Source organism: Sparus aurata, chromosome 16 (assembly GCF_900880675.1).
Source record: "Sparus aurata chromosome 16, fSpaAur1.1, whole genome shotgun sequence".
Taxonomy (NCBI): Eukaryota; Metazoa; Chordata; class Actinopteri; order Spariformes; family Sparidae; genus Sparus; species Sparus aurata.
The window spans coordinates 12,121,479-12,146,757 of NC_044202.1; the positions used below are offsets into that span (position 1 = coordinate 12,121,479).

At 43.5% G+C, this 25,279-nt stretch overlaps 2 protein-coding genes across 9 annotated transcripts; both read right to left on the reverse strand.

Moving 5' to 3' along the window:
* Window positions 1-655: 655 nt before the first annotated feature.
* Window positions 656-6,331, reverse strand: cldn23l (claudin 23-like). Of its 7 annotated transcripts, XM_030443038.1 has the most exons (4): window positions 5,960-6,331; window positions 5,531-5,843; window positions 3,616-3,702; window positions 656-3,503 (listed from the first exon to the last, which is right to left on the reverse strand). In XM_030443038.1, the coding sequence occupies exon 4, from the start codon at window positions 3,274-3,276 to the stop codon at window positions 2,539-2,541; it is 738 nt and encodes a 245-aa protein (XP_030298898.1). In that variant the 5' UTR covers window positions 3,277-3,503; window positions 3,616-3,702; window positions 5,531-5,843; window positions 5,960-6,331; the 3' UTR covers window positions 656-2,538. The 7 variants fall into 7 exon arrangements, with proteins under 7 accessions (XP_030298898.1, XP_030298902.1, XP_030298899.1 ...); XM_030443042.1 differs by lacking the exon at window positions 5,531-5,843 and having other exon boundaries at window positions 656-3,498; window positions 3,616-3,665; XM_030443039.1 differs by lacking the exon at window positions 5,531-5,843 and having other exon boundaries at window positions 3,616-3,665.
* Window positions 6,332-7,463: 1,132 nt separating this feature from the next.
* Window positions 7,464-16,170, reverse strand: grhl3 (grainyhead-like transcription factor 3). 2 transcript variants are annotated; one of them, XM_030443090.1, is made up of 15 exons: window positions 16,021-16,170; window positions 14,422-14,596; window positions 14,245-14,306; window positions 13,329-13,605; window positions 12,985-13,224; window positions 12,250-12,361; window positions 12,020-12,114; window positions 11,330-11,488; window positions 11,164-11,233; window positions 10,951-11,075; window positions 10,210-10,235; window positions 10,009-10,094; window positions 9,828-9,913; window positions 9,636-9,700; window positions 7,464-8,477 (listed from the first exon to the last, which is right to left on the reverse strand). In XM_030443090.1, exons 1-15 carry the CDS (start codon window positions 16,035-16,037, stop codon window positions 8,360-8,362), a joined length of 1,713 nt encoding a protein of 570 aa, XP_030298950.1. In that variant the 5' UTR covers window positions 16,038-16,170; the 3' UTR covers window positions 7,464-8,359. The 2 variants fall into 2 exon arrangements, with proteins under 2 accessions (XP_030298950.1, XP_030298951.1); XM_030443091.1 differs by lacking the exon at window positions 16,021-16,170 and adding an exon at window positions 14,720-14,737.
* Between the last annotated feature and the right edge of the window lie 9,109 nt (window positions 16,171-25,279).

The window sequence follows — 25,279 nt, forward strand, 5'->3', positions numbered from 1 at the left end:
TGTTTGTTTATGCAGTATAGCCGCCGATTCCCAAAAGAATGCGGCGTGAAACTTTCAGACAAAAATATAATGTTCAAACTAAACATTTGTGGTTATTTGTAAAGGTAAACTTATTATGATATGATCTGAGAGGAGCCACAGTGTCCCAACTTCTTTTTAAATTTCAGGTTAACTGGCAAACGAGTCAAAACATTTTTCCAGACTTTCCTTTCCTCAGCAGTGGCTCACTAGTGACTCAGACTTGTGCCAGGTTCACTGCACTGAGCACCTGCTCTCTTCTCTGGACGTCACTTACTGTTGATGACAGCCGTTAAACGCTAATTGAAAGAACTGAATTGCCCGTTCACTCATCAGATCGTGATCTGTTCACGTAACCGCTCTCTCCCCGCCGGTTCGCTCAGTTTCTCTGCAGTGACCTTGTCTGCTGTGCGTTGGCTGAGATGATCCCTCGCCCTCACGGCTTTGTGCGGAGACAATGAATTTGAATTACCGTAGCAACATTTGAACGAGCTCTTTAAATAGTCACAATGCAGGATGAATCATAAAGAAGCCTTTTCATTCGTGTCTGTGCACAAGGTGCAATAGTGTTGCTTAAGTTGACATGTAGCCTATACCTTCATTTAAAACAGCAGAACGAGGACGCGGAAGACTGTGAATAGATTGATGACATGTTTTATTCAATGCAGAATGCACCACAATATACGAACACACCATAACAAGTCAACGCCAGGAAATAATTTACAAGGAACAAAGAACAAACAACACCCTGTTGCACATCCTCCTTCTCAAACAGCGGTTTCCTCCTCACTGTTCCTGTTCTCAGGTCACGATTATCACATTCATTAGATGAAGGCTCTCAGGTGAAGGCGAGACACACAGATTTACCCTGACGAGCTCAGAAACTGTCACATTATTTGTGTTAAAAGTAAACTGACCTCTTCCATTTTTCACTGCTTACAGTGACTGAAACACGATATTTAAATCAGATTGGAAATATTGTAGAGGGAATTAATCGGCATTGTTTTCTCCATTCCAAAAAACAACCTTTGCTAGGAAAAAAACAAGAATTTGTATTACTTTCTCTTGTTTGCGTGAAAGTAGAATTAGAAAATACCGCTGAAATCCAGATTTTACACCATTTAAAACAAGCTCGACCGACCACATTTAAACCCCTAATTTTTATCACAAATATAATACATTTCACAGTTTTGTTCGGACTTACACACGAAAAAGACATTTCTTGCTAACAGTACAAAGGCATGGCTACGATGTGAAAGGCGGCACAGACGGAGTCATGTTTCACTACATGTTGCAGTTAAAGGCAGCGGGAACTTGAGCTCTTTTCAACCACGACGATCTGAATGCATCTCTAACAACCTATTAGCTCTGATGATTCATCAACGTGTGTTCTACAACCCTGGCATTAACGCTTCGGTTGGCGTCAAGTGGAAATCACATCCATCAGGCTCAAACCTGACATTAAAGTCCATTAATCAGGTTGTGGCAGTGTCCCGTGGTTCACATTCATTTATGATTTGACTCATTTCACTGGTTGGCAGATTGATTAGCCGATGAGCTGGAGGTGACTTTTAAGAAGTGCATGTCTGACTTCACAGGAACAGTTCAGCTCTGTAGCCCACAAAACATTTCTTGAGCTTCCCAGCAATACAGCTCTGCAGCATTCTCCTAAACAACTGAAGAAGATGGGGACTTTTTTAAACATTTTGTTAAAATGTAAGAACTGATCATCTGTTAAATTCATACCCATAACAGGGAGGGAGCAGCATATCACCAGTATAACCGCTAACCGTAGCTGCCGCAAGCTCAGTTAGCCGTGCAGCTAGCGGTTCGGACTGGGAGCAGCTAGTGTTTACACCACAAACACAGGAGCTTTGGACCTGTTTGGCATGCCTCAGTAGCTATATCTGCAACACAATACACAGAAATCATAATGTCAAAACTGCTTTTTGTTCAGATTCATCATTTAAGTAAATTTTTGGAAGATTTTCAAATCAATTTTGACATATCGTCCCTATAAAAAGCAAAAAAAACAACATAAAGACATATGAAATGACTCCTTACAGTCTCCAGAAGCCTTCAGATCCCAAACTGATTAGAAGAGATGATTTTTACACCCTTTTTTAAGGCAGAAATGTAGCTGCTGAGCTGAAAAAACATTAGCCCACACACTGTCTGAAGTGAGTGCGTGACCTTGGCCAAGTGTTAAGGGTATAAATAAAATCTTTTTCAAATCAATTTGGGATCTCTTGGCTTCCATGGACTCGTCTTTTGCCGGAACTAGCTGTATCAATACATTTTACCTTTTCCTTTTTGAAGTTTTTGAAGTTTTTATAACAAGTCTCCATCTTACTCAGTTGTTCAGGAAAATGTTTCAACGCTGTTTTGCTGCGAAGCTCCAAATATGTTTTGTGCACCAAGAGACTTCACCCAACTCCCCATCGGCATTGGGGTGGGCAGATAATGACAACAATTCATTTTTAGGTGAGCTGTTCCTTTAAGTCTTGTACGTTTCACATTCTAACAGCTGACTTCATAAACGCCCGTCTCTGGCTTGTTGGTTATCTCTGGACATGAACTACACGCGGGGCAGGCTGGGAGATCTGGGCAGGTGGGGCAGGTGGGGCACCTTGGTCGTTTGAAGCTAAAGAGTAGAGCGCCGCCCCCCAGCACCTGTAAACACGAACCCAACCATCCGAAGTAGAGGGAGCCGGCCGGATGGAGGCTGAGGTGGGGGAACCTGCTGTTGTTGGTCCCTTGACTTGGGTCAGCCATCCCCAGTCTTCCAAGGTTGTGGGTGTACACGCTAAGTGCAGTCAAGCTTAGCAGCCCAGATATCACCACCAGGAGTCCACCTGTAGCTGTCACACCTCTCAGAGGTATATCTGTCCAACAGCGGACCCCGATACACGCCAGAACAATGCCGGTGCCGCACAGGAACAAAGAGGTCAGAATCAAACCTTGTGCCAGACGAACCCTCGGGTCTCTCTGGTACGGACCTGCCACGGGCCAGCACTGCTTCAGCTCTGAGTGCTCCACCTGCAGGCAGCTTTCCCAGAGTCCGTCCGAGCGCAGCAGGAGCAGAGCCTCCACCGACCCCTGACCTCTGGCTCCAGACCGAAGAAGTGACCCCGGCCCTGACATGCCCAGGTGGGCACGTCCCTCTCTCCACTGAGGGGTGATGGCGGCAGTGAAGACCAGGACCAATCCCAAGGGCGCAAAGACGATCCCCATCACCATGGTTGCTGGAGTGTGCATCGTAAGTGGTGCAAGAACCTGATTCTTTCTCAGCTCTCAAGACATGCAAGGATCTAGTTTTCTGCAAAAATAAAACATACCAGCTTCACGGTACCTGTCCACAATGAGAGTCTTTTCCAAAAGAAAGACAACGGTGGCTGCTGCTGCTGCTCCTCCAGGTGGGGATGCTGCTTGTTTTTTATCATATGTCGGTGTAGTGGGACCCCTCAGAGCAGAGCGGATCTATTCTGAAACAATCCGGACGTATAATTCAGTTGTCAGCAAAGGGTAAAGAAAGTCAGTGCAATGATCCGAACAATCAAAGTTCAACGGCTCAATAAACACAAGATATTGCATTACCTCTTCGCCGTAACTCTTCTCTCTTCTACCTGCAGACACTTCATGACTGTCTGAGTGGAGGAGACAGCTTCAGTTAGAGAGCAGCAGCTTTGATGCACGTCAGGTGGAGGTGATGGAGAGAGAGAGAGAGAGAGAGAGAGATGGAGGTAAAGATATGAGAGACAACAGAGGTGTGAAGGGGAGACAAGAGCTCCAGCAGCTGGAGAGAGCAGAAGGAGGGTCTGGCTTCACTGCTCCAGCGCTGGACAGGCGAAGACTGAACGGTCGATGCCTCTCTCTGTTGCTAGGATACAATAACTTGGCCAGTCTCAGTGTGTCAGGGTGTGCGCTTGGGTTTGTGTGTGTGTGTGTGTGTGTGTGTGTGTGTGTGTGTGGCTTTATTTATCACAAGACTTAGTTAGACTCCCCTTTATATTATAAGTCCTGATTACCTTGGCACACCCGAGTTCATCTGCGTCCTTTTGTTTGTTTGTGTGTGTGTGTGTTTGTGTGTATATGTGTGTGTGTGTGCATGTGCATGTGTGTGTGCTTGTTTTGGCTGTTGTTTTCGGCCGACGATTGATGGCCGGCTACGACCTTGGAAGAATTCAGTCGAGTTAGTAATTATGTCAGGCCGGCAGCGTCTGAATGCAGAGCGAGTCCATCTACAGCGTCTCAGCACCCGCAGAGGAGGGGAGAAAGAGTGCCCTCTGGGACGGAGACAAGACAACTTGAAGACGTGTGTGTGACTCATGCACACAAACACAGCCAGCCGCAGTCAGTGTTGGCTACATCTCTGTTAAACAAACACACATGGGGCTGGTGATGATGTGATGACTTCCTTAATGTGGAAAATCCACCGTGCTCCATTTTCTCACAGATGTTATGACTTCAATCGTGTACACACTTCTCAGTACAATTTCTTTCTTCTAACCTCAACTTTTATTTTGAAAATGAAATGGCTGAGTACTTATGTCATTTCTCTATGACCAAAAATGTGACCATCGAGAAATGGCTTCACCTTCTTCTTCCTCTTGGATTTTTGTATAATGGCACCCATTAATGTGCCCTGTTCTTATCAAATAAACCAAAACATTCTAAACATGTTGAACACTGGACTGTGCTGTATTTGGTCACTGAGATCTGAATACAAGACTTAATCTGACACAAACATATTGGTCACATATTGGAAAGACACACAATTAACAAATATATTTTGGCAACAGAAGCAGCTCAATCCACAAGATTATTTTAGGAAAATCTCCTACTTAGTTTTTCTCATAGCAAAACAGTCTCAGGTGACATAAAATTGCCTCAGTTTGAAGTACCATCTGTCTGATCATTGGCTCGTTCTATCTCTTTTTATTATTATTGTTTCTTGTCATATTGAACTGTCCTTTGGGTGCTGTGACGCACAAATGTCCCCGTTTGCAGGACTAATAGAGGAATTTCGGATTCTGATTCTGATACCATGGTCCTTGGTCCTGTAATGATCTGCAGGCCAAGCTTAAAATTGAGAACCCTGTATCTTTAAATCTATTTAAATGCATGATAAAGAAGTGGTCACTGCCTGCTGCAGTTGCTTCACACACGCCTAAATATTGATGCATTGTCTATTATAAAATTTATGTTTGCAGTAATTGTACTTAATTAAATGTAAGATATTTCACCTCTGGAAATGTCAACGGAGGGTTGGTGACATTTACTTTGAGAGGACGGAGCAATTGCCTCTATGAGGGTAGTTGGAAATATAATTTTGAAAGGATCAAATACAATCAATCAGCAGCTGTCAGTCGAAGAATGGCCAGAGGGATTTACTGGAAAATACTGGAATGAATATGAATGAAATACACCAGACTAGGCTACAGTTTCAAGGATTAAATGTACTAGAAATTGGAGATCCAAGTAATTGGTGTGCGTTTTCATAAATGCATACCTGTCGTCAAGTGTCACCGGTGACTTAAATTATCTGCCAGCATTGTCATCAGCAATACGACAGTGTTTCCTGCTGCAACCAGAATGTTTTGACTTTGTTGACATGCAAAGAGAAAGAAAGCTGCAGGACTGAAGGCGCTTCGGTAGCCTATGTAGTGGAACACGGGTATTACTGGTTCCTGTTGGGCAATCATCATAGCCAAACATGCACCTGTCACGTCCTTTTATCACTGTCTGCTACCTCGGTGATTGAAATGCAGTGATCTCCAGATGCTTGTTTTGTTTTGATGTGGGGATGCCAAGAAGAGGCACATCTGCAGAGAGGCACAACGGTTGAAGAGGCTGATCGTGAATTGAAAAAATGATGAACATACTGTAGGTTATTAATATTGATAAAAACACTCCTTCACACACACACAGAGTCACTTACCATTCAGGAGGGGTGGTGGGTATCTCACTGCGGATCGCTGGCTGCCTCCCAGCTCTCATCTGAATGGCGACAACATGTTTCACTCTCTGGCAGCAGATGGTGCAACCACCCGTTCATTCTTCCTCCTCACTTATCCCTCTCGCCTGTCCTCGCTGCAGCAGCAGCAGCTCCCCACCTGTCTCTGCCTCTTAATTTTTTCCACGTCTTCACGTCTCAGTCTGTCCTTGTGTCTGTCCCCTTCTCTTTTGTCTGGCTGCCTCGGTGCCTCCCCTCTGTGTGTGTGCCTCTCTTTGACTTGCTGAAGGATGTCTGTGTTATATCGAGGACGGAGTGCCCCCCTGCTTTTCTCTGTCAGTGTCACCAAATAGGGGAAGGCAGTGAGCTTTTCTGTATATGTCAAACAAGTGTGTGCTTTCTATTTAAGAGCACAAGGAGGAAAAACAGTGTGATTTGTTTTTGTCCTTTAACCGGTGATGGACTGTAACTGAGTACATTTACTCTAGGGCTGCACTTAAGAAGGTATTTGAGGTACTTGTACTACTTCTCAGGAAAAAAAAATATTGTACTGTTTTACCACACTGCATTTTTCCGACAGCTGAGGTTAGCAAAATTTCCGATTTAAAATTTGAATTCCCTTTCTGTCCAGTCCACTGTGTTGATTGTGATATTTCTCTCTGATAAAGTAAACCTGATCAAGTTTTCCTTCATGTGTTGAAAACATTATCCCACTTCTTCAAGCGACATTGTGTAGAAATTGCTATTTTGTGTGATTTGGTGCCCCCCACAGTTCTTGAGTGCAACACCACTGCTTGAAACATAAATCCCAGGTTTGTAACAATCTGTCAGATGTAATGTCGTAGCTAGCTACAAACAAAACTAAAAAAAGCTACATAATGTAGCACATAAAGTCGACCTTTTAGAGATATGTGGCTCTCGCAGGACAGTGATGCTACCAACATATGATGATCTTGTACAATATGATTCACTGCTGTAGATTAAACCAGTCAGCAGTATATAAACTAGTAAAAACAAGCATCTGCGCAATATAAATTAAATTTAACATGAGCGCAGTGGTGAAATAATCCATAAACATCAGATGTAACAGCTAAGTTTGACACTTTAAGTACATTTTGCACATGATTCGTGCCTTTACTTATGACCTATTATGCTTTTTTATTATCAAATTAAAGATTTGTCCATCTTCACCTTTAACACACACACGTACATTGTTCCATAAGCACCAGAACTACAAACAATTAGTCCAAAGCTCTCTCATGCAGATGTGATTCATACTTTTGTTCGAGCTGCACACAGAGAAGATTGTTTTCCCCCCCCCAATAAGCACTTCATGTCAAAGGACTAATTGCGATCACGCACACACAAATGAAGGATGCTCATCTTTTGTTTGTCCCAGTGATAATTGATACTGGCAGAGCTGTGAATGGCCCTCTTTTCAATCTGTAGGTGCGGGAAAAAAACCCCAAATAAACAAAGAGACAGAACATATTATGCATTTTCTTTATTTTTTTTCTATACAAAAGAGGCAAGATATGCTAATACAAACCAACCAGAATTGCCATGGTATAATAATGAAATATTACAGGGATACATGTTTGCTTTGAAATGATGCGTACTGATATAAGAGAAAAGAATCCTACAACTTTTCAAAAACACACAAACACATACACATGCATACTATGGCTTTAGGGGGTTAAATACAGTCAGGAAATGTCCACAGCTTTGGGCTAAATGACGGCCAATACTAACTCTTGTGTGGTTTTACGGGTGGAAATGTCTGACTTTTTTTTTTTTTTTTCGGTTGTGAACTGAACCCAGCGTTGGGCCATTTTAGTCATGAAACTAAAAAGGCACCTAAAAGAAGATACTTATGGCAATGAAAATGAGTAGGTTGTGGGTGAATGAACGCAACATTGAGTCTTATGGAAGAAATGATGAGTACATTTGAAAGCAGCGAGAATAGCAACCTCTGAAAATGCTGAAAAATAAACTGCACACACATCATGCACAGAGCTCTGTAAAAAAAAACTATTGAAATACACAGCAATTCGTGAAAAAAATGGGTCGCGACATGCACGTGGTTAGTTTATAAAACACTGTCATATTAAAATCTATTTACATTATATATATTTACACGCAGGCTGTTCATAATTGCCCTTAATATTAAATTCAAATAACAAAAATCATAACAGGGGGGAGTGATATTTACAAAAAAAAACATAGAGAAACGGTTTGACTTTTCCGAAGGTCTCTTCAGTCCGGTTCTCTTACTGGTGTCAGCAGTCCACAGCTTATATTATCAGGGATTGGGCAGTGCTTCGAGAGATGGTTAAAACCGGCAGCTGTAACTTCTTATTACATCCTTCAAGTGGAAGCCGGCCCTCATACTTCAACGAGAGTGACCTGGAACTGACCGCCGGCGACCTCGGACATCTCGATGAGGAAGGCCGACTGGTTGGTGTAGTGTTCGATGATGTTGTCGTCCATGTTGACGAAAATCCTGCAGAAACACACGGGCGAAAAACGTATGGTTAACCCCAGTGATCAGAACTGAATTTGGGCCAAATAATATTTTGGAATAAAAGTAACTGATTAATCTTCAAAACTAGGATGCACTAATCGGCTCTTAAAGGTGTTCTGCTTTTTCACTCATGTGTGACATAAGCGGTTCAAACGCAAAGTGTATCTCTCGCATCAGGAGGGGTAGTAAATCAGGTCACCCTCCTCCTCTTCCTCCGCGACACCGACACTAACCTTTAAGTCTTTAAGGCTTTTTAATGACTGAACTAACCACCACGCTCATGCATTCTGCCTGCAGGGACAGGGCTGATTGAAGACAAGCGCAAAAGAGGCGGGAGGGAACTGCGGAGAGAATGCAACCCAACCTGTTAGCTTAGCTGCTCCCCCTGAGGTGACGGCTGCAGGCAAGCAGCAGAAAACCCCAAAGGTGATCGTGAGTCTCTGTAAAGAGGTCTTAATAACGCCTGCTGTCATATCTCCTCTGAAAGCTACTCAGATTATAAGGAGTTTGACTGTGTAAGATACAGTCGATGCAAAATGTGATGTTTCTGTATCATCAAGAAAGGACTCTTCAACTCGCGTACAACCTTTTTTTCTCTCATGTCTTTGAGGAAATGAAACACTGATTCTTCTCTAAAAAAAGGCAGGGTACTTCCTACGAACTCAGCTGACCTGACCAATGTTTTGCCGATAGAAACGTAACCTCGGATGGCTCAAACAAAGATGCCAAACCTGCTGGACAACCTTCGACCCTTTAGCCTTTATCAAACCAGGTATCTTTTCCACTACGGAAAAAAAACTTCCCGGTGTTCCGATGCGATGTGGTTATGAAACATCGAGCGCACAACAATGCGGCGCATGACGCATCGGCAAGGACTTTCGAAATCTTTTCATCCTCGCTCAGTCACCTGTCTTTCTTTTGGAGGAGCTGCAATTAACACATTCCAGCAGACAGAGCCAACTAACCTACCTACCCAGTCCGTCAACATGAGTTTCCTTAAAGATTAAAAAAAAAAAACACAAGCTAAGCCCTGAATTTATGCGTGTGTTGTGCGTCAAATGAACTCTTTCAATCCAACCAAGTTGTTTTTTATAGTAGCAGTGCATTAGGCATACCAGAGGGACAAAAGATACTTACCCTCTCTTGCATTTTTTGTAGATTTTCCCGATGGTGTCTTTTTGCATGCCATACTTTTCTGAAACCTGAGGGAGGAGAGGCGTATGACACGACGGTTAGCGCGGCGAAAGAAAGGCGATATGCTTGAGAGATAAGGCACAGTGAAGTTAACGCTATGCGAGCCGAGGTCAGATAGCCGAGTGTGTTACTTACAGCTTCTCGTAGGCCTGACACCGTCGGCGTGCTGAGCATGAGTGCATCAAACACCTCTTCAGCGGCAGTCCTCACATAAAGCAGAACTATTAGAAGGTGAGAAAAGAATAAAAACGTCAGGCATGAAAGTTAGAGGAGCTCATTGGATCAGAGGGATCACAGGGTTAGAGTTGGGTTGTACCTCTTTGCGGGTCTTCTTTGCGGGCTTGCTTGCTGGGCGGAGAGCTGCTCTGGTCTCTGTCTTGAAAGGATCTCTTCATACAACTCCTAAGAAAGCAAAAAAACACAAATTCACATTAGAATAAAGCAACCTCTATGTGATTATTCAGAAAAAAACCAAATTGTGACGGCTTTAAATGTTGTGTTTATTATCTACGCTTACCTGTCACTGTCGTCCATGGGAGTGACCTGGAGAGAGAAACAGAGAAATCTGATTAGACACAACTCCGTTGCTCGTTGTCCCCCCTTCCCATCATCGCCTGTCTGCGCAATACCTCCAAGAATGAATGTTATCATCACTTTGAGACTGCGTTTCCCATAACCTCTAACAAGAGCCAAGTCAGCGTGGACGCTGATGGCCAGACGCTGATAGGCTTTATCGTGCCGGGCCAATCGCAGATGTTTTTCTGAGCAGACCGTGAGGCGTTGCGTCATTAAGTCATTCTGCAATATAGAAGTCGTGGAAGTTGTGGAGAAGCTTTTCCTCTCAAACATGTCTACCTAGACTCGGCGGTGTGGGAAAGCCTGCCTGTCTGAACAGCACTCTCGCTCGCACTGTTTTTTGCAAGTGTGTGCGAGCAAAGGAGAAGATGAGGGTGGCACATCTGTTGCACCAGGTGTGTATGTGTATGTGTGAGTGTGTTTTTTCTCGTGATCCCCCATAGCTTAATCCGCAGCAGCTTGTACCTGTGCCTGGTTTCGACTCAAAATTAGCTCATCTGATCTTTCGCCTCAATTTTCGCTGACACCATATCCCCCGCCCCCCCATCCCACTACATACTTTCCCACAGTCTTTTTTTTTTCCTTCCCCTGCCCGTCTCGTGCCTGCGGGGACTCAGGGGTCGGGAAGATGATTCACTCGACCAGAGGTGAGGAACAAAATATAATTAAAAGAGGGGCTTACAATGCGCTGCAAGCTGGAGAGGTGCGTTTCTGGGATGAAGAGAACTGGCTGGGTGATGTGGTCGTCCAGGGTTTGGAAGAAGGTGGAGTCGCTGCCCATGGAGCTGCTCACCAGGGACTTGTTGGCTGGAAACAAAAAGCAGGAATGTCAGAACACACACTTTGGAGACGGTGATGCCGAGCAGAGGATGAAAATCTTCAAGGCGACACTCACCTCCAGCATCGTTCTTTCCCCTCCTTTTGCTTCTCTTCCTCTCCTCATCGCGCATCTTCCTCTCTGCACCCTGGGGACACAAGTTTGCAGGGTTACGGTCACGACTCGAAACTCCACAAACATCAGATTTTTTATTGTTTCTGTGTGGGAATGAGGTGAGACATACCTTATCGCAGAAAATCTTGACCTGGCACGCAGCTCTGTGTATGAGCTGGTTGGTTCCCGAGCTGAAGTCGTAAGTGTCGATCTGGATGTTAAGAGGAAGGCCTTTCACTCCCTTCTGAGAGGAGAAGTCTGTGCTCAGGGAGTTGATGCCAATGTACACCTGTAGAGGAACAGGAGCAGGGATTTTAAAATCAATCCTGCGGGCATCATGTTTTTGTACATGTGATATTATGAGGTCTGAGAATCAGAAGGAGAAGTTGGAGGCATTCACGCCGTGATCGCATGTTTAACCCTTAAAAGTTGTGAAAAAGAGAGTCTGTGTTTCTTTCTGTTTTAACCTCTCTGTCCTCACATTTTCCGATCACAATCTCCCTTCTTCCTGCTTCACTCCACCTGCAGCAGGTTTGGCGGCCCTACCTCGGCGCCTCCGGGCCACAGAGCGCCTCGAATAAGCCGCCGCGGATCTCTCGCCCGCTCTGGTGACAGGAGCCTCAGGGCCAAACACATTTCTGGGATTCCTCCCCTCCCTCCTCAGCCACTCCTTCTCCCTCTTCACCCACACATCTCTACCTCTCCTCTCTTTTCTTCTAAATCTTCCACCTGTTCTCCTCCTTCCCTCTTCGGAGAGCGGGCCTTACAGAGACACGTTACATAAAAATATGATTTTCGTTTCATAAGAACGCGTGTTTACCTTGGCCTCTTCGCTGGGGTTCCACACAAAAGAGAGCGCGTTGAAGGCCACTTCCTCGATGTCACTTATCCCGCTGAACACTTCTTTGTAGTCAGCTGTGAAAGGAAGGAAAGAAACATTTTTAAGCTTCTTGCTGAATGAAATAAAATCCTTCTCCACCATTCCTTTGTTGTGGGGGTGCAGGTGCACACGAACCACGCATGTGTATTTTTCATTTGTGAAGAACGTACCGATGTCAATGACCCTCTGCTTGATGGTTGGCTGGCGTGCGTGCCAGTGATTCCAGAAGCGAAGCTGCATTTCTGGGCTCTTGTCATTCTCAAACACGGCCATCACCACGGTCTGGAGCGGAGCAGAAGGCCAAGAGAAAGAAAAGCAGAGATTTAGGGACGTTTCTCAAGCTGAATGCTGCTAAGAGCCATCGGGTTTCATTAATCACTCCAAATCCACCTTGTCACCAGTTATTTGCCATGAGCGGGTGTGTGTTTGTCAAGTAAATCAGGGGAAGAAAACACACAAAGAGAAGGGTTGTCATATACATTTTAAAACCACACCACACACCCTCCTGATCCTTTCCTCTTTTTTCTTTCTTACCCTCCCCCCCCACCCTTCGCGTGTATGATGAGACAAACGAAGCTGAGCTGCACTCTGGCCTCATTAAACCACCATAGGAATAAGTTATGCAGGGCAGGACACTGTCATTTTAATGGCAGCGGCCCAGTGTGCAGGGTGTCAGTGGGGAATTAGTCACCAAGGAGCTGGCTCCAAGGGAGGGACAGATATTTGGGAAGGGTTGGCTTGGTGGCACGAAGGGAATTTATGTATTCATGACGCTGTGATGCATGAAGGGAAGGATGGGAAGGATGGCGTTTGGAACAATAGTCATAATTTTTTACTATCCCACACACACACACACAAACAAAAACAAAACAAGAGCTATCATGATAATGTCTATCATGACTCACCTTGACTTTGGTGGCACTTATGCATGCGTTGCTGTCCACTCCATGGAGAGTGATGGGGTAAAACTGTCCCTTGTTCAGGTAGACCATGGGAAGCTCATTGGACTTGTAAGGAGAAGCCAGGGGAGCTCCCAGGGAGAACTGGAACTCGTTCCTGAGTCTCTCTGGCGGGGAGCTGGCGTAGGAGCCGGAGTAGACCGGGCTGGAGTGGTCCTCGGGGAAGTGATCGCTGTAGGAGAGAGTCTGAAAGGAAAAACACAAATGGACATTTGTCAATAAAGGAAGATGTATAGGACGGACATGTAAAATATATGAGGAGCCGCGGCTCAGCTTTCAGGTACACCAACCTCAGTGTTGGGATCGGGGAAAGTGCCGGGCTCTGGCCACTTCTGCAGCAGGGAGTCAAAGATGATGTTGAGCTCCTGCTTGTCGTAAGTGTCGGCTACGACGCTGGTAAGGGTGGCGTAGGTGTCGGAGGTGGTGGGGACAGAGATTGGCAGGGAGGTGTTGTGCTTGGATCCCAAAACGTCTTGGGGATGGTTCAAGGGAACACTCTCAGAGAGGATCTTCATGACGTTGGCGGACGTCTCCAGCGACGCAAAGTCACTGGTGCCAGTTGGATTCCTTGAGGAGAAGGGAGGAAGTAGCTGATTAATTACAACAGGAAAGCTACTTCTTTCAGGTCAGCATGACTCGGTACAAAGAGATCCAGGAAACAAACAAGCTTTAAGTGACTAACTGTATTGTGTCCTACAGAAGCCTGCAGGCAGCCTGTGCAAACACCGAGCAAAAGCACTTCTCGTGTCTAAGCACACACAGCTACCGCAAGGTGAACCCGCAGAAAGACACGGTTTGAGTGTGGGCGGGAACTATTTGTCTCTTAATCCAGCTTTTTTTCTTCTCTGTGTTTGAGTTTCTCTGTTGAAAATGTTTGAGGGGACAAACTGCGCCCCAACAATGGCCATTTCTCACCTCCAGCGAGGACAGAGGGTGAGGTCTCTGCCTGTTGGGAAACTTTTTAAGCAAGGCAGAGATGATGACGGAGAGAGGATAGATAGATGGAAGGTCTGGAGGAGTAGACAATAAATCCCTCCGACTATGTTTGACTTGAGGATTACCCACTCACCTGTTTATGACCCCTGCCTTTCTCTTTTTGTGTTCACACTCTCTCTGTCACAGTATTTAGTGTCTTAATCATGCAACCCCTCAAAATTGTTAATACAAACGGGAATTCATTTCGACACTTTCGAGGAGACTGCTTACCTCTCTGTTTTGCACATGATTCCCGCGCGGCTGCATGCAGAAATCTTCTGCTCTTTCTGATTCTGCAAAAAAAAAAAAAAAAAAAAAAAATTCAAACAAACTGTAAAAATCGTTGTCAGATTGAGAAAGTTAGAATTAATCCTGGAGTTCGTGTCTTGTTTATCGCCGGTTATCTACCTTGCACTGCTCATAAAGCATGGTTATGGCTGCCAGGTCGTCTCCTGGGTGGAGTCTGGCTTTGGAGTGGTTCTGCTCGGGTACGCTGCTCTCCAGGTAGGACCAAGAGTCCATGATGTGGTTAGTGTAACGGTTATAGTTGAAGTTCTCGCTCTGAAAGACCAGTCCCAGAGTCCTACAGGAGGGAGCAAAGAGTTGACAGTGACTGATTAGATTAGATGAAAACGTACACTAAAAAGGAAAAAATGTGCCGTGGACCAAAAGTGAACTAAAATGTAAACTCGCTTTTTTGACGCACCGGGTTCAACAAGAGTGAGATTAACAGCTGTACCTGAGCCTTGGGACACTGCACATACTTGCCCCAGAGCATGAAGGGTTTCGATTGCAAAACCACAGAGCTGACTAATAACCCTCAGAAGCAGCAGTGTCAAAAAGGTTTAAAAAGCCAAGGGCCACCCACTAATACACCCCCCAACACACACACACACACACAAACACAACTTCCCTGGCATCTTCAATGCTGTATAAACTCTTATTTGTACAGATCTCCGAAGAGATTACAAGAAAAACCCGCAACCATCTGTCAACAGTGTCCGTATCACTTGTGAAAAAAAGAAATAAAGCTGGGGATTCTGAGGATTGGATCTGTTTGGAGAGACTCGCAGTGACTGTAAATATCCCGCCTACCAGGATAAGCCCCCTTTGGAGTTTGTCCGTGAAAGGCTAATGAACAAATAGCGGCAGTTTACTGTGGTTAAACAGCTAATTGAATGTGCTGACAGGAGGAGAAAGATCACATGTGTTCACAACCACAGCAGAACCAAAGCTTACGGCCAAATGAAGTGATTTCTCGCAGGGATTAATGAGAGAACATTGCATTCCCACACAGCGCCTGGAAAGCCATAATATGCTGTTTTTGAGCATGGAGTTCTGTAAGTTTTAACTTTTATTTTGACGCAAGATTACAGCCTGTTTACTTGACATTTAGCTAACTTAAATAAACTCAAACCAAACTTATACACCTGCTCAGAGATGCACCTGTCTCTGCCTGTCATACGCAGCAGCCTCAGCAAACACCACCCATTAGTTACTCTCCAACTCCCCCCTAAAACCAGCCGGGTGCAGACGTTTTTTTTTTTACACAAACACAAAGGGGGGGCTCGTGTCTAGGGTTTCCCCATCATGTAATTCAATACATTACATGCCGTCTTTGCCCTCTGTCCCTGTCCAACACCTCAAGAGGAGATTCTCATTTCCCAGTCTCCTTTTGTGCTCGGTGGCCCCCTAGGTTAGTGACAACACAAGCCGAAACAGACCCACAGACCCAAAATGAGTGTGTGTGTAAAAACTATCCATATCAATTTCCTCTGCAAAACACCCCTTTCTTAAAACAGGGAGATTTCACATGGGGGTCTCATTGCAAGTAGGAAGAAGGGAGGTTTCTGTCCCCAAGACTGGAATCTAACATCAACTTTTTACCGAATCACACAAAGTTTAAACCAAAATGTGTGTGTCTTGTGGACAAAAGCACACTTTGGAGGGGAAAAAAATCCACATATGCAAAGCCCAAATTGAAAAAAACAAAGTTCCCAAACTTACTCAGTCTCTTTGGTCATGTCTCTAATCCAAGTCAGCAGGAATAGTTCCTTTAATGTTAACTTCTTCTCCTGTTTGTATGTGTTTCCTTCTGTGTGTGTGTGTCAGTCGAGCAGGGGAGAGCAGTGACACACAGATGAGTCAAGTGTTGTGATTCTCTCTTGAACGGGGCCCAGATTTATTTCATTGCAGCCAAGATTCCCTCTCTTCTCTGATTGGCTGAGAGGACTGAGACAGGTGTCTGATAGGACAGGTGTAGAATTGTTAACCCTTCCCAGGCTGGAGAGAAACTGGCTCGCATGTGTATGAGTGTGCGCACACTTTGCAAGACAATCCCATGCAGGAGGGTTTCGAATCTCATTATGGTGCCGGATAAAAGGGTGAGATCGGAGGGCCAGAGGTGTGAAAGGTTTGGTAATGACCTGGAACTGGGCTTTAAGATGTTAATAGTTCTTCAGTATCATTTTCCACCTCTGCCTCCAATGTCATACACAGGTTTTGGTTTCTTTATTTTCTGGGGAATTACACATGGAAGCATGGGGGCTTTAGTGTTGTGGTCAAAACTCCTGAGGGGAGGTGGGCTTAAAGGAATCTCATGTACAAATTAAGGTTTTAAATTAAAGTGGAAAAGTTAGGAGATTTTAAACATGTGTATATTTAGGATAGAAACAGGAAAACAAGAAACAATATGAAGGTATGCCTTCGATTAAGAACAAAATTCAAATGTCTGGTAAAGTTTTGCTTTTTAGTGAATACTTTAGAATTCACACAAAAATGCAGCAGAACTCTGAACATACACACACAGACTTTAATCTCTTATTCCAATATAAATGTTTTAATACCACTGATGGAATGTAACTAAGTACATTTACTGAAGTACAATTTAAAAAATGTGTACTTTAGGTGATTGTTTCCATTTTTTGATACTTTATACTTCCACTCAGCTACTATTAAATACTATTTTGGAGGCAATTATTGTACTTTTCACTTCACTATATTTATTTTATAACTTTTGTTACTAGTTACTCTGCAGGATGCATGCTGCACTGGAGCCATAGAGCATTTTTTTAATTAATACATTTGATCACAATCAGATGTAAAAGGCTGATAACCGGTTGATTCAAAGCATACACATTTAAATATATGTATCATTGACTTTTATTTGTACTTTTGATACTTAAGGATGTTTGATGTAAGATGCTTTATGACTTTGAGTCCAGTATTATTTGTATGGTTGACTTTCACTTTTACCAAAGTGATATTTTAACACAGTATCAGTGCTTTTACTCAAGTATGACTTTAAGGTACTTTTTACAACACTGATTAATACACAAAACAGAAAAGAGCACAAACAAATATATTTTAAATAAATAATGTAATAATTGAAACATGTTATATTTTAGTGCAAATTATTACTCAGCCTTATTTAACCAGTCAAACTGTGTAAATTGAATTCACTTTACTTAATATAATGTTGCATATGTTGATCCACAACAAAAAATCAGATTTTATAGAACTGATGTTTGGTCTGAAAAGATAGCTGTAGATAAAAATAGCAGTTAAACAAAACAATAATAGATTTATCCAAATACATTCCATGAGAGTTTGTACTTAACTTACTTTCACCATTGCAATTTCCTAATAATGACATGACAATAAAATAAATTTGCTCGTCCCATGGCAAACTAAATTATGTACCTGTTTCTGCCAAGACATTTGAACTGTTTTTTTTTTTTTTTTTCTTGGATCTGATTGACGGGTAATTCAGTGATGCATTTATGAGTTTTCATGTAGAGGTGGAACACAAACCCTGGGAAGGTGGAGCGCAGACTGTTTTTAGTGTAGACTACACTATAGGATGAAATGTTCACTTTCACATTGACTTCACGGTAAAACACACACACGCACACACACACACACTTCCTGACAAATAAAGCTAAACTCACAACTCGTGCTACCAGGAACCGAAAAGCAGTGAGGCTCGTAAAGTCTTCGTGTCAGTCAGGGATATCATCTTCCACCCACACAGAGGTGTACCCTTACACAAACACACACACACACACAAACACACACACACACACACACACACACACACAGATGTGCTTGAGTATAATTACATATGGTTGTGTATCTCTTCATACGTGTGTGTGTGTGCGTGTGCGTGTGTGAGCACCTCTTGCAGCTGACACCTGAGGGAATCTGGCGTGGTAACACACAAGGGTGCGTGCTGTGCAGCTTGCCCACACACTCATACACACCCTTGTACAATAACACACACACACACAAACACACACATATACACAGAGGCCCAAGGGTGAGTTGGCACAGAGTCAGGAGAGAAAGAGAAATAAGGAAGACTTTTCTGTGTACGACACACCTTCAATATGCGTTGCACGTTAATTAAAATTAATTAAAGAAGTTCCAGTAGACGCTCCATCCTAGTTTAATTTCACCCTCTACTACAAATGTGGCTAGACTGAAAACTTACAATAGTTTGTACTTTTGTGTTAAACCAAACATCTGATTCAGACACAAACCCCTAGAATCAATAGTTGTAAAAGAGGCAAAAGTGAATGAAGGATGGAAGGATCACTTTCGTCAGCTCGTTCAGGGTGTGAACACTCTCTCTCTCATGTCTGGGGTTTCTTTCTCTCTCTCACACTAGTTCTTTCTTGTATTTTCTCTATCTGTCCCTCATTAGTGCTGCGAAAACAACACATCAAAGTGTCAAAACTCTTTTATTCCCACTCCCTGTTTCTCTCTCCTTGCACTTCAAGTACAGGAGAATCCCATAAGGCCCGGGCGCACACATCCAAACAAGAGCAGCCTCTGAAACGGATCAATGCTTCAACGAGGGAAACTTTCATAAATCAAAAAATAAACTCCTACAGAATTGATCCGATTAGATAAGATGGACATTATTTATTCCACAATGGGGAAATTCGCAACAAGTATAGGAAAAAAAAAGTCAAACAAATATGCATAAGGTTAAATAGAAAATAAATTGAAAAAAAAAAGAGATTTACAAAAAACAGAGTGAGTGGAAGTGAATGCTCAAGTACTGCTAGAGTTAAACAGTCTGATGGCCATGGAGATGAACGATCCGCGATTTACAAAATGTGCACGTATAATACGATATAAAAATATATCCTTTTTTTTTTCAGGATCATGTTTTTTTTTTAACATGGTTGTACCATCAGTGCTTTCATTTAACTGTAGAGAAATCTTGGACTCACATCCTGTGCACATATAGCTGCCTCCACAGTGGTGACAATAGCAAAATAACATAAAACAAAGCAGCACACACTGTAAATAAAACTCATAATACAACTACATGTATTGCACATTGCACTATAAGCAATTTGGTATTTTACTGTTAATACTAGCAGCAAGTTCTAAATATATGTCGAGTTATGCAATAACCCTAAGAAGTTATGATAGATAAGAAACAGAAATGTAATCATGCCTGAGATATTCTATGACCTAGTGGGCATTTGAAACATTAGAAATTAGGGTATAATTACTGAAAAGTTTCCTTTGAATTTAAAAAATCATTTCTGTAATTTGGTTCTGATTTAAGGGAAATCAGACATAGCATTCAATCAGTCCATTTTCAATAACTATTTTAACATAGATAACATGCAAAACATCAAACAAACAAAAAAAGTGATTTATCATTCAATTAATTAAATGAGTATTAAATTAGAATTTATTTGGGTTTTTATGAAGAAGGTATGGTTTTCCTTATAACTGGTACCAAGATACTTGCTTGTTTACAGGAAACTTGTGAGTAAATGATCCGAAGACTTTAGACTTTATTCTTTAAAGTTATGAACTTATAACAATACAGCTTGCAAAACACACAAACCCGCATCTACAATAAAAAATGAGAATGTATAAAAAATGTTAGTGTGTTTGTACTAATCCAAGATAAAAAAAATTTTTTTAAATGTAAACCTTAAATGTCACCCTGAGAAACACAACTTAACACTTGCCTGCCTAAAGTTCTGTCAAACTTATCTAAACACCGTTTTATGTTTTGAATTTTCATGTTGTGTAAAAGTCTTAACGGCCCCCATGGAGACCTGTGGCTCAATCCTTCAGGGTGGGAATGACTGGGCAAACGGAAGACGGATAGATGTCACAAGATGTTCAAACGACTTCCTTTCATGCCTTGAAACTCACCCACGGAGTAAGATACCAAGACCTGAAGTGTCCTGGTGCTTTGGTCTGTTGAATGTGTGCCTGTTTTGTGTGTGTGTGTTCGTGTGAGCATGCAGCCATGCATGGTGGCACACAAATAGATATCAGTTCAGGCTCTCCGCAAGACTGCCGCCGAGAAAGGGGCTCTCTCATCACCCTTCTCCTTCCACCATATCCCTCTTTTTCACTTTTTCCTGTCTTCCACTTGCTCCTCCTTTCACCTTCTTTGCCCTCCTGCTGCTCTCCCTTACAATTGAACCACCAAACCCTGCTCTTACTACTTAAGAGCAATTTCATCACCCTTGAACGTAAAGGCCGTGCAGGTTCTCGAGCTGTGGTAATTAAGTCATGCGAGGTGAGGAAACGAAATGGAAAAGGAAGGCAGTTCTTCTGTTCTGCGTCTGATCTTTCTCATCAACTCCTACACATCTTACAAATCTTTCTCTGCCTGTATCTCTTCATCTTCTCTTAAGCCCGGTTTGTCATGGAGGAATGTGTGCAGAGGGTTGACAGAGATATAAGGAGCCCGGGGCGTGTTGCTCTCTATCTGCTCCTCACATTGGAAAAGCCAGCAAGTATTGCACCTGTTACCGGAAGGCTACGGCACATTTCCCCCCTTTTTCCTCTAACTCCACTTCTTCTCTAACTGCTTTAATGTCCCACCCTTACCCACCATTTTCTGCTCAATATTCAATTACATATGTACGTAATGCATGTAGTTTTATCATGTCACGGTTTTCAGGACACAGCGCGCGATTAGTTCATCAGTGTGTGTGTTTGCGCGATTCGTTGACCTCTGCCAGGTGCTCTGACCTCCTCGAGGCTGTGATACTTCGGTGAATGGTGAGACCTCTTTAGCAGAATCCCGCTGTCACTTTGTTTGGCCTGGACTTGGAGAGGCTCCAAGAGTCTGGAAAGACTCCATAACACCCCCACCACCACCTCAGCCTCACTCCTTTTTTAATACCCCCCCACCCCCACCCCAACCAGGCAGCAGCAGCCACTCCCAGAAACTCCACATTGCCCCGAGTTAGGGATCAGGGCCAGGGGGGAGGAGAGAAGGGAGGATTTGGGTGTTTAGAACATGGGGAGAAAAGGTGAAATTGAGGGGTGAGGAGGTGGCGGGAAGGATATGTAAAAGCAGAAGACTGACAGTAATGTTTGCAGAGATTGAGAGGAGAAAATTAGGGATCTGACAGGAGCTCTTCAAGTTTCAGCACTTTGAATTATTTTAGAATTAGGACAGCACGTTGCCTGGGGCAAGGACAAGCTGCAGAGGAGAAAATGATGGTTGCATTGCTCAATGCATACATTTCTTGGAGGTCTGCTCCGGGGCATACGTGTTGACAGAGCAGCTCCAAGGGGATTTTTACAGGCAACGCAAAAAGGAACCGACTTCCTGCTATTGGGTCATAAAACATCATAAAACACAAATGCGCGCCTTGTTTGACCTGAAAAGGATTGCATAAATGGAAAAACAATTACTGTATGAGTCCGAGACAGAAATGAAGTAGTGTTTAAGGTGTTAGGGATAAAACTATCGGTTATCTGCCTGTAACTAGATGAATATAAAAAAACATTCCTCATCCTAAAATTTGGATGGATTTTGAATGACCGCAACTTAATTAAAATGGCGTTCACTTCTCCAAAATAAACTTGGCTTCACCTTTTTCCTACGATGAGCAAAAGCATTCAGTTTGCATTACCCTTGATCTTCAGCCTGAAAAATGCTTGCAATTTTAGTTTCGAAAAAGTAGCTTCTGAGAAAATATTTGACTTCAAGTTCAACAGAGTGACTCACGTGGGGTGTTTTCATTAATCCTTTCATGGTGTTTATTCTATTGTAAGTTTGGTCCAGGCATACTGAGAAGAGCCTCGTGTTTAAGTCTGTTGGTGTTCAGCCTCGTGTGTGTTTGTTGAGAGTCACACCTCTTTCATTTCTCTCCTCAGACTCTGCTTTTGTTTTTGGAGGATTGGTATGAACACAAGTGAAAGAGCTGGTAACGACAACACCTGTGGAATGACAGATGAATGCTGTAGGCATACGCACACACAAACACACACACGTACATCTTCAATTATGCTCTCTTATACATAAACATGAAGTGGTAGATTTAGACGGGTGATAATGTCGTCTGTCAGACGAGCCACATCTCTGCATCATCTGTCATATCTACTGCCAGACAAACTAATGAAGCAACGGCAAGAAACCCAAGGAGTGTTGAAAAGTGAAGAAACATTACCTGTTATAGAATAACGATTTAGTAATCGCAACCGGGTAAATGGAAATCTTAGAGCTGTGTGAGTGTGTTCACATGTTTAATGAAGACCGCTGCAGGTTGACGTGAGAGATCCGACAGCCATTGTCAGGGTTTGGAGTGAAAAACTCACACACACTGCACAAATATGAACGGACCTACAAACTGGAAAGAAAAAAGCGAAGTTTAGGATGTCGTAAAGTTAAATTATTAAAGAGGAAAAGGTGACACACACACACGCACACACCAACACAAACAGAGATACTTTTATGGTGTTAGGCCACTGAGTGTGGCCCCACCCACGTGGAGAGCAGGTATTGGGCCTATCTACATATTAGGTTTCATTCTGGACCCCTCGGGCTGAAGGTGGGCGCATCTTCACTTCATATAGCGAGGAGGAGGACTCTCCTATCTGCAGCAAGTAACAATTAGAGAGAATTGTAGCTAATTGCCCTCTGACATTCCCAGAATGCTTTACGGGGAAACACGTATAGTCTCACCTGCTGTCTCTCTAGTAGTGTTGTTTAGGGCAGCTCATTGGTCTTTTAATAAAAAAGGCTATACAGAGGTTTTGAAAGTCATAGTCCGTTAAAAGATTTAACAGTTTTCAATTTTCGAAAAATTTGCTTAACCACATTGTTGTCGTGAGTTGGATGAGAACACGGATGCCCCTCGCCCCCCATGTCTGTAGTCTAAATATGAGGCCAACTGGCTGCAGCTTAGCGTCAAGTCTGGAAACAATGGGAAACAGTTGGCTGGCTCTGCAAAGTGTCTGAACAGTGTATACAGTGTATAGCTAAAACACCTGGATTAGCAAGAGAGATAGCAAATCTAAAGTTGAGCTTTTTGAGGTGCTGATTGCCTTTATGCATAACCAAGCTAGCTATTTCCCATTGTTTCTTTGTGTCTTAATGCTCAGCTAAGCTAACTGGCTGGTGGCCGTAGCCGCAGATTTAATGTTGCTGAGCTTGTCTAACTCTCTCTGTATTTCCAGTGTCAAAACATTCCTAACTAGAGAAAAATCTCATGAATCACATCTGGTCAACTTAAGCCGCGTTGCCCGCCAACACGTTGACATTCCAACCGATGACCGTGCAATTGTCATTAATGAAGCAACGCCTGCGAGCTAGTTATGGCAGTCAGCTCGAGCTGCACTGCCACATACACACGTGACATGCTTCACTCTCCAGACCATCTCACAAACGCACCCTCTCTATTGAGCGGGCTATTTAAACTGCATGAATTTCCCTTCTCTTCCTCTGGCTCGTCAATGCTGCTGTTGCCCCGCACAAGCATCATCGCCTGCTCTTTCAGCCCACCACCACCCCAGCATCCACCTGCAGGCTCCGTCTAGGGGGGAATATATTTAATCATCACTCCCCAATATCTTATGTTGGTACTGAGGGGAGTGATGAGGTCAGAGCCTAGACGCCAAACTCTAACTACGTTCCGCTTGCAATAAACATTTCAAACGTGAGTTGTCTGACTGAACTAGTTTATTACATGAGACTCAGTCATTTTAGTTTGGACCACACCTATCTTGGAACTCTGTGTTCGTTTTGATCTCAACAACATACCTATGAAAGTTTGTGAGAGCATCTTGCGAGGCTGTGATGCTATTGTGCTGACACAAATCTGACAGACTGCAATGTAAACACCTCTAGAGGCCGCACAACACGTGAGATCTGGGTACTGTCAAATCCGGGATGTCAGGCTTTTTTGGCCTCACAACACCACTGAGCAGTTTCATACCAATGAACGGGGATCCTCCTCCAACACTTTGTCCAAATGTAATATTACGAGATTGAAGTCTTTACAAGACAGGACAGGCCGGGATAACATGCTAACTTTGACATAATGTTATCAATGTTTGTTCATTCTTAATGCCTTTAAACAAAAAATGTCACCTAATGCATCTTTAAGGGCAAAAACAAAATATAGGTCTGTATCCCTGCCAGCCCGTGCCACACTAAAGTGTGACTGAAAATTGAATTTGGCAGCCGAGAAAGAGTCGAGCACCAAACATCGCGCCGTTTGCATTTTCTGTGAATCTCTGCCAGGTGAGCTCACTCTGTCCCCGTAGCCTCGGGCCCTCAAACACCCTGGAGAAAAGCTGAGACTGATATTTTGGTCAAAATGTCCTGCAGGTGGTAACACTACGCGCAGGCGGCGTGGGTTCACAGGAGATACAGTGCAGCTCATATTCTCTGCAGAGAGAGACAACAATGCAACAGTCTGCGCTTTCTCTTCAGCAGAACGGGACGGCGTGGCAATTAAAAGACACAATGTTCTCCCGGCGTTTTAGTAGTTTGTATGAGTCAAATGTGGGTGCGGATTTATTTCTATTTTTTTGGGTGTGTGTGTGTGTGTGTGTGTTTGTGTTACACTGCAGTATCAGTGTGTATACAGGCATGGATGTTCACTTGCGGGTCAGAGTCAAGTGGAAACTGAAGAAGATGAGGGCAGCGGTGGGAATATGTCTGTGGGAACCGTTCGATCACTCCTCTACACATCCTCTCCCATTTCTAACGATAAACATCTCTCTCACTCTCTCTCTCTTCACATCTTCTCCACCTCCTCCTCCTCCTCCTCCCTTCTTTTTTCTTCATCCACCCATCATCCCTCTCTGTCCCTCTTTTTCTATGGATGAGTGGTGATATTCCCGTGGGATAGTGGAGGAGGAGAGCTTTCCAGGGAGTGTTGCTTCATCGTCCCAAATAAAAGCAGGGAACATGTTCAGACCACCTCACCTCGGGTTCAGTGATGAAACCCTCAGACAGAAACTGCTTCTTCTTTTTTTT

What these genes read in the sequence shown, in the direction of transcription:
- cldn23l (XM_030443042.1), bottom strand. Translation starts at nt 3,276, where the DNA reads ATGCACACTCCAGCAACCATGGTGATGGGGATCGTCTTTGCGCCCTTG.
- grhl3 (XM_030443090.1), bottom strand. An exon ending in ATCATGTGCAAAACAGAGAG is followed by an intron (nt 13,606 to 14,244) that starts GTAAGCAGTCTC and finishes CTTCTCCTCAAG; the next exon opens with GAATCCAACTGGCACCAGTG. An exon ending in TCAAGATTTTCTGCGATAAG is followed by an intron (nt 11,234 to 11,329) that starts GTATGTCTCACC and finishes TTGTGTCCCCAG; the next exon opens with GGTGCAGAGAGGAAGATGCG.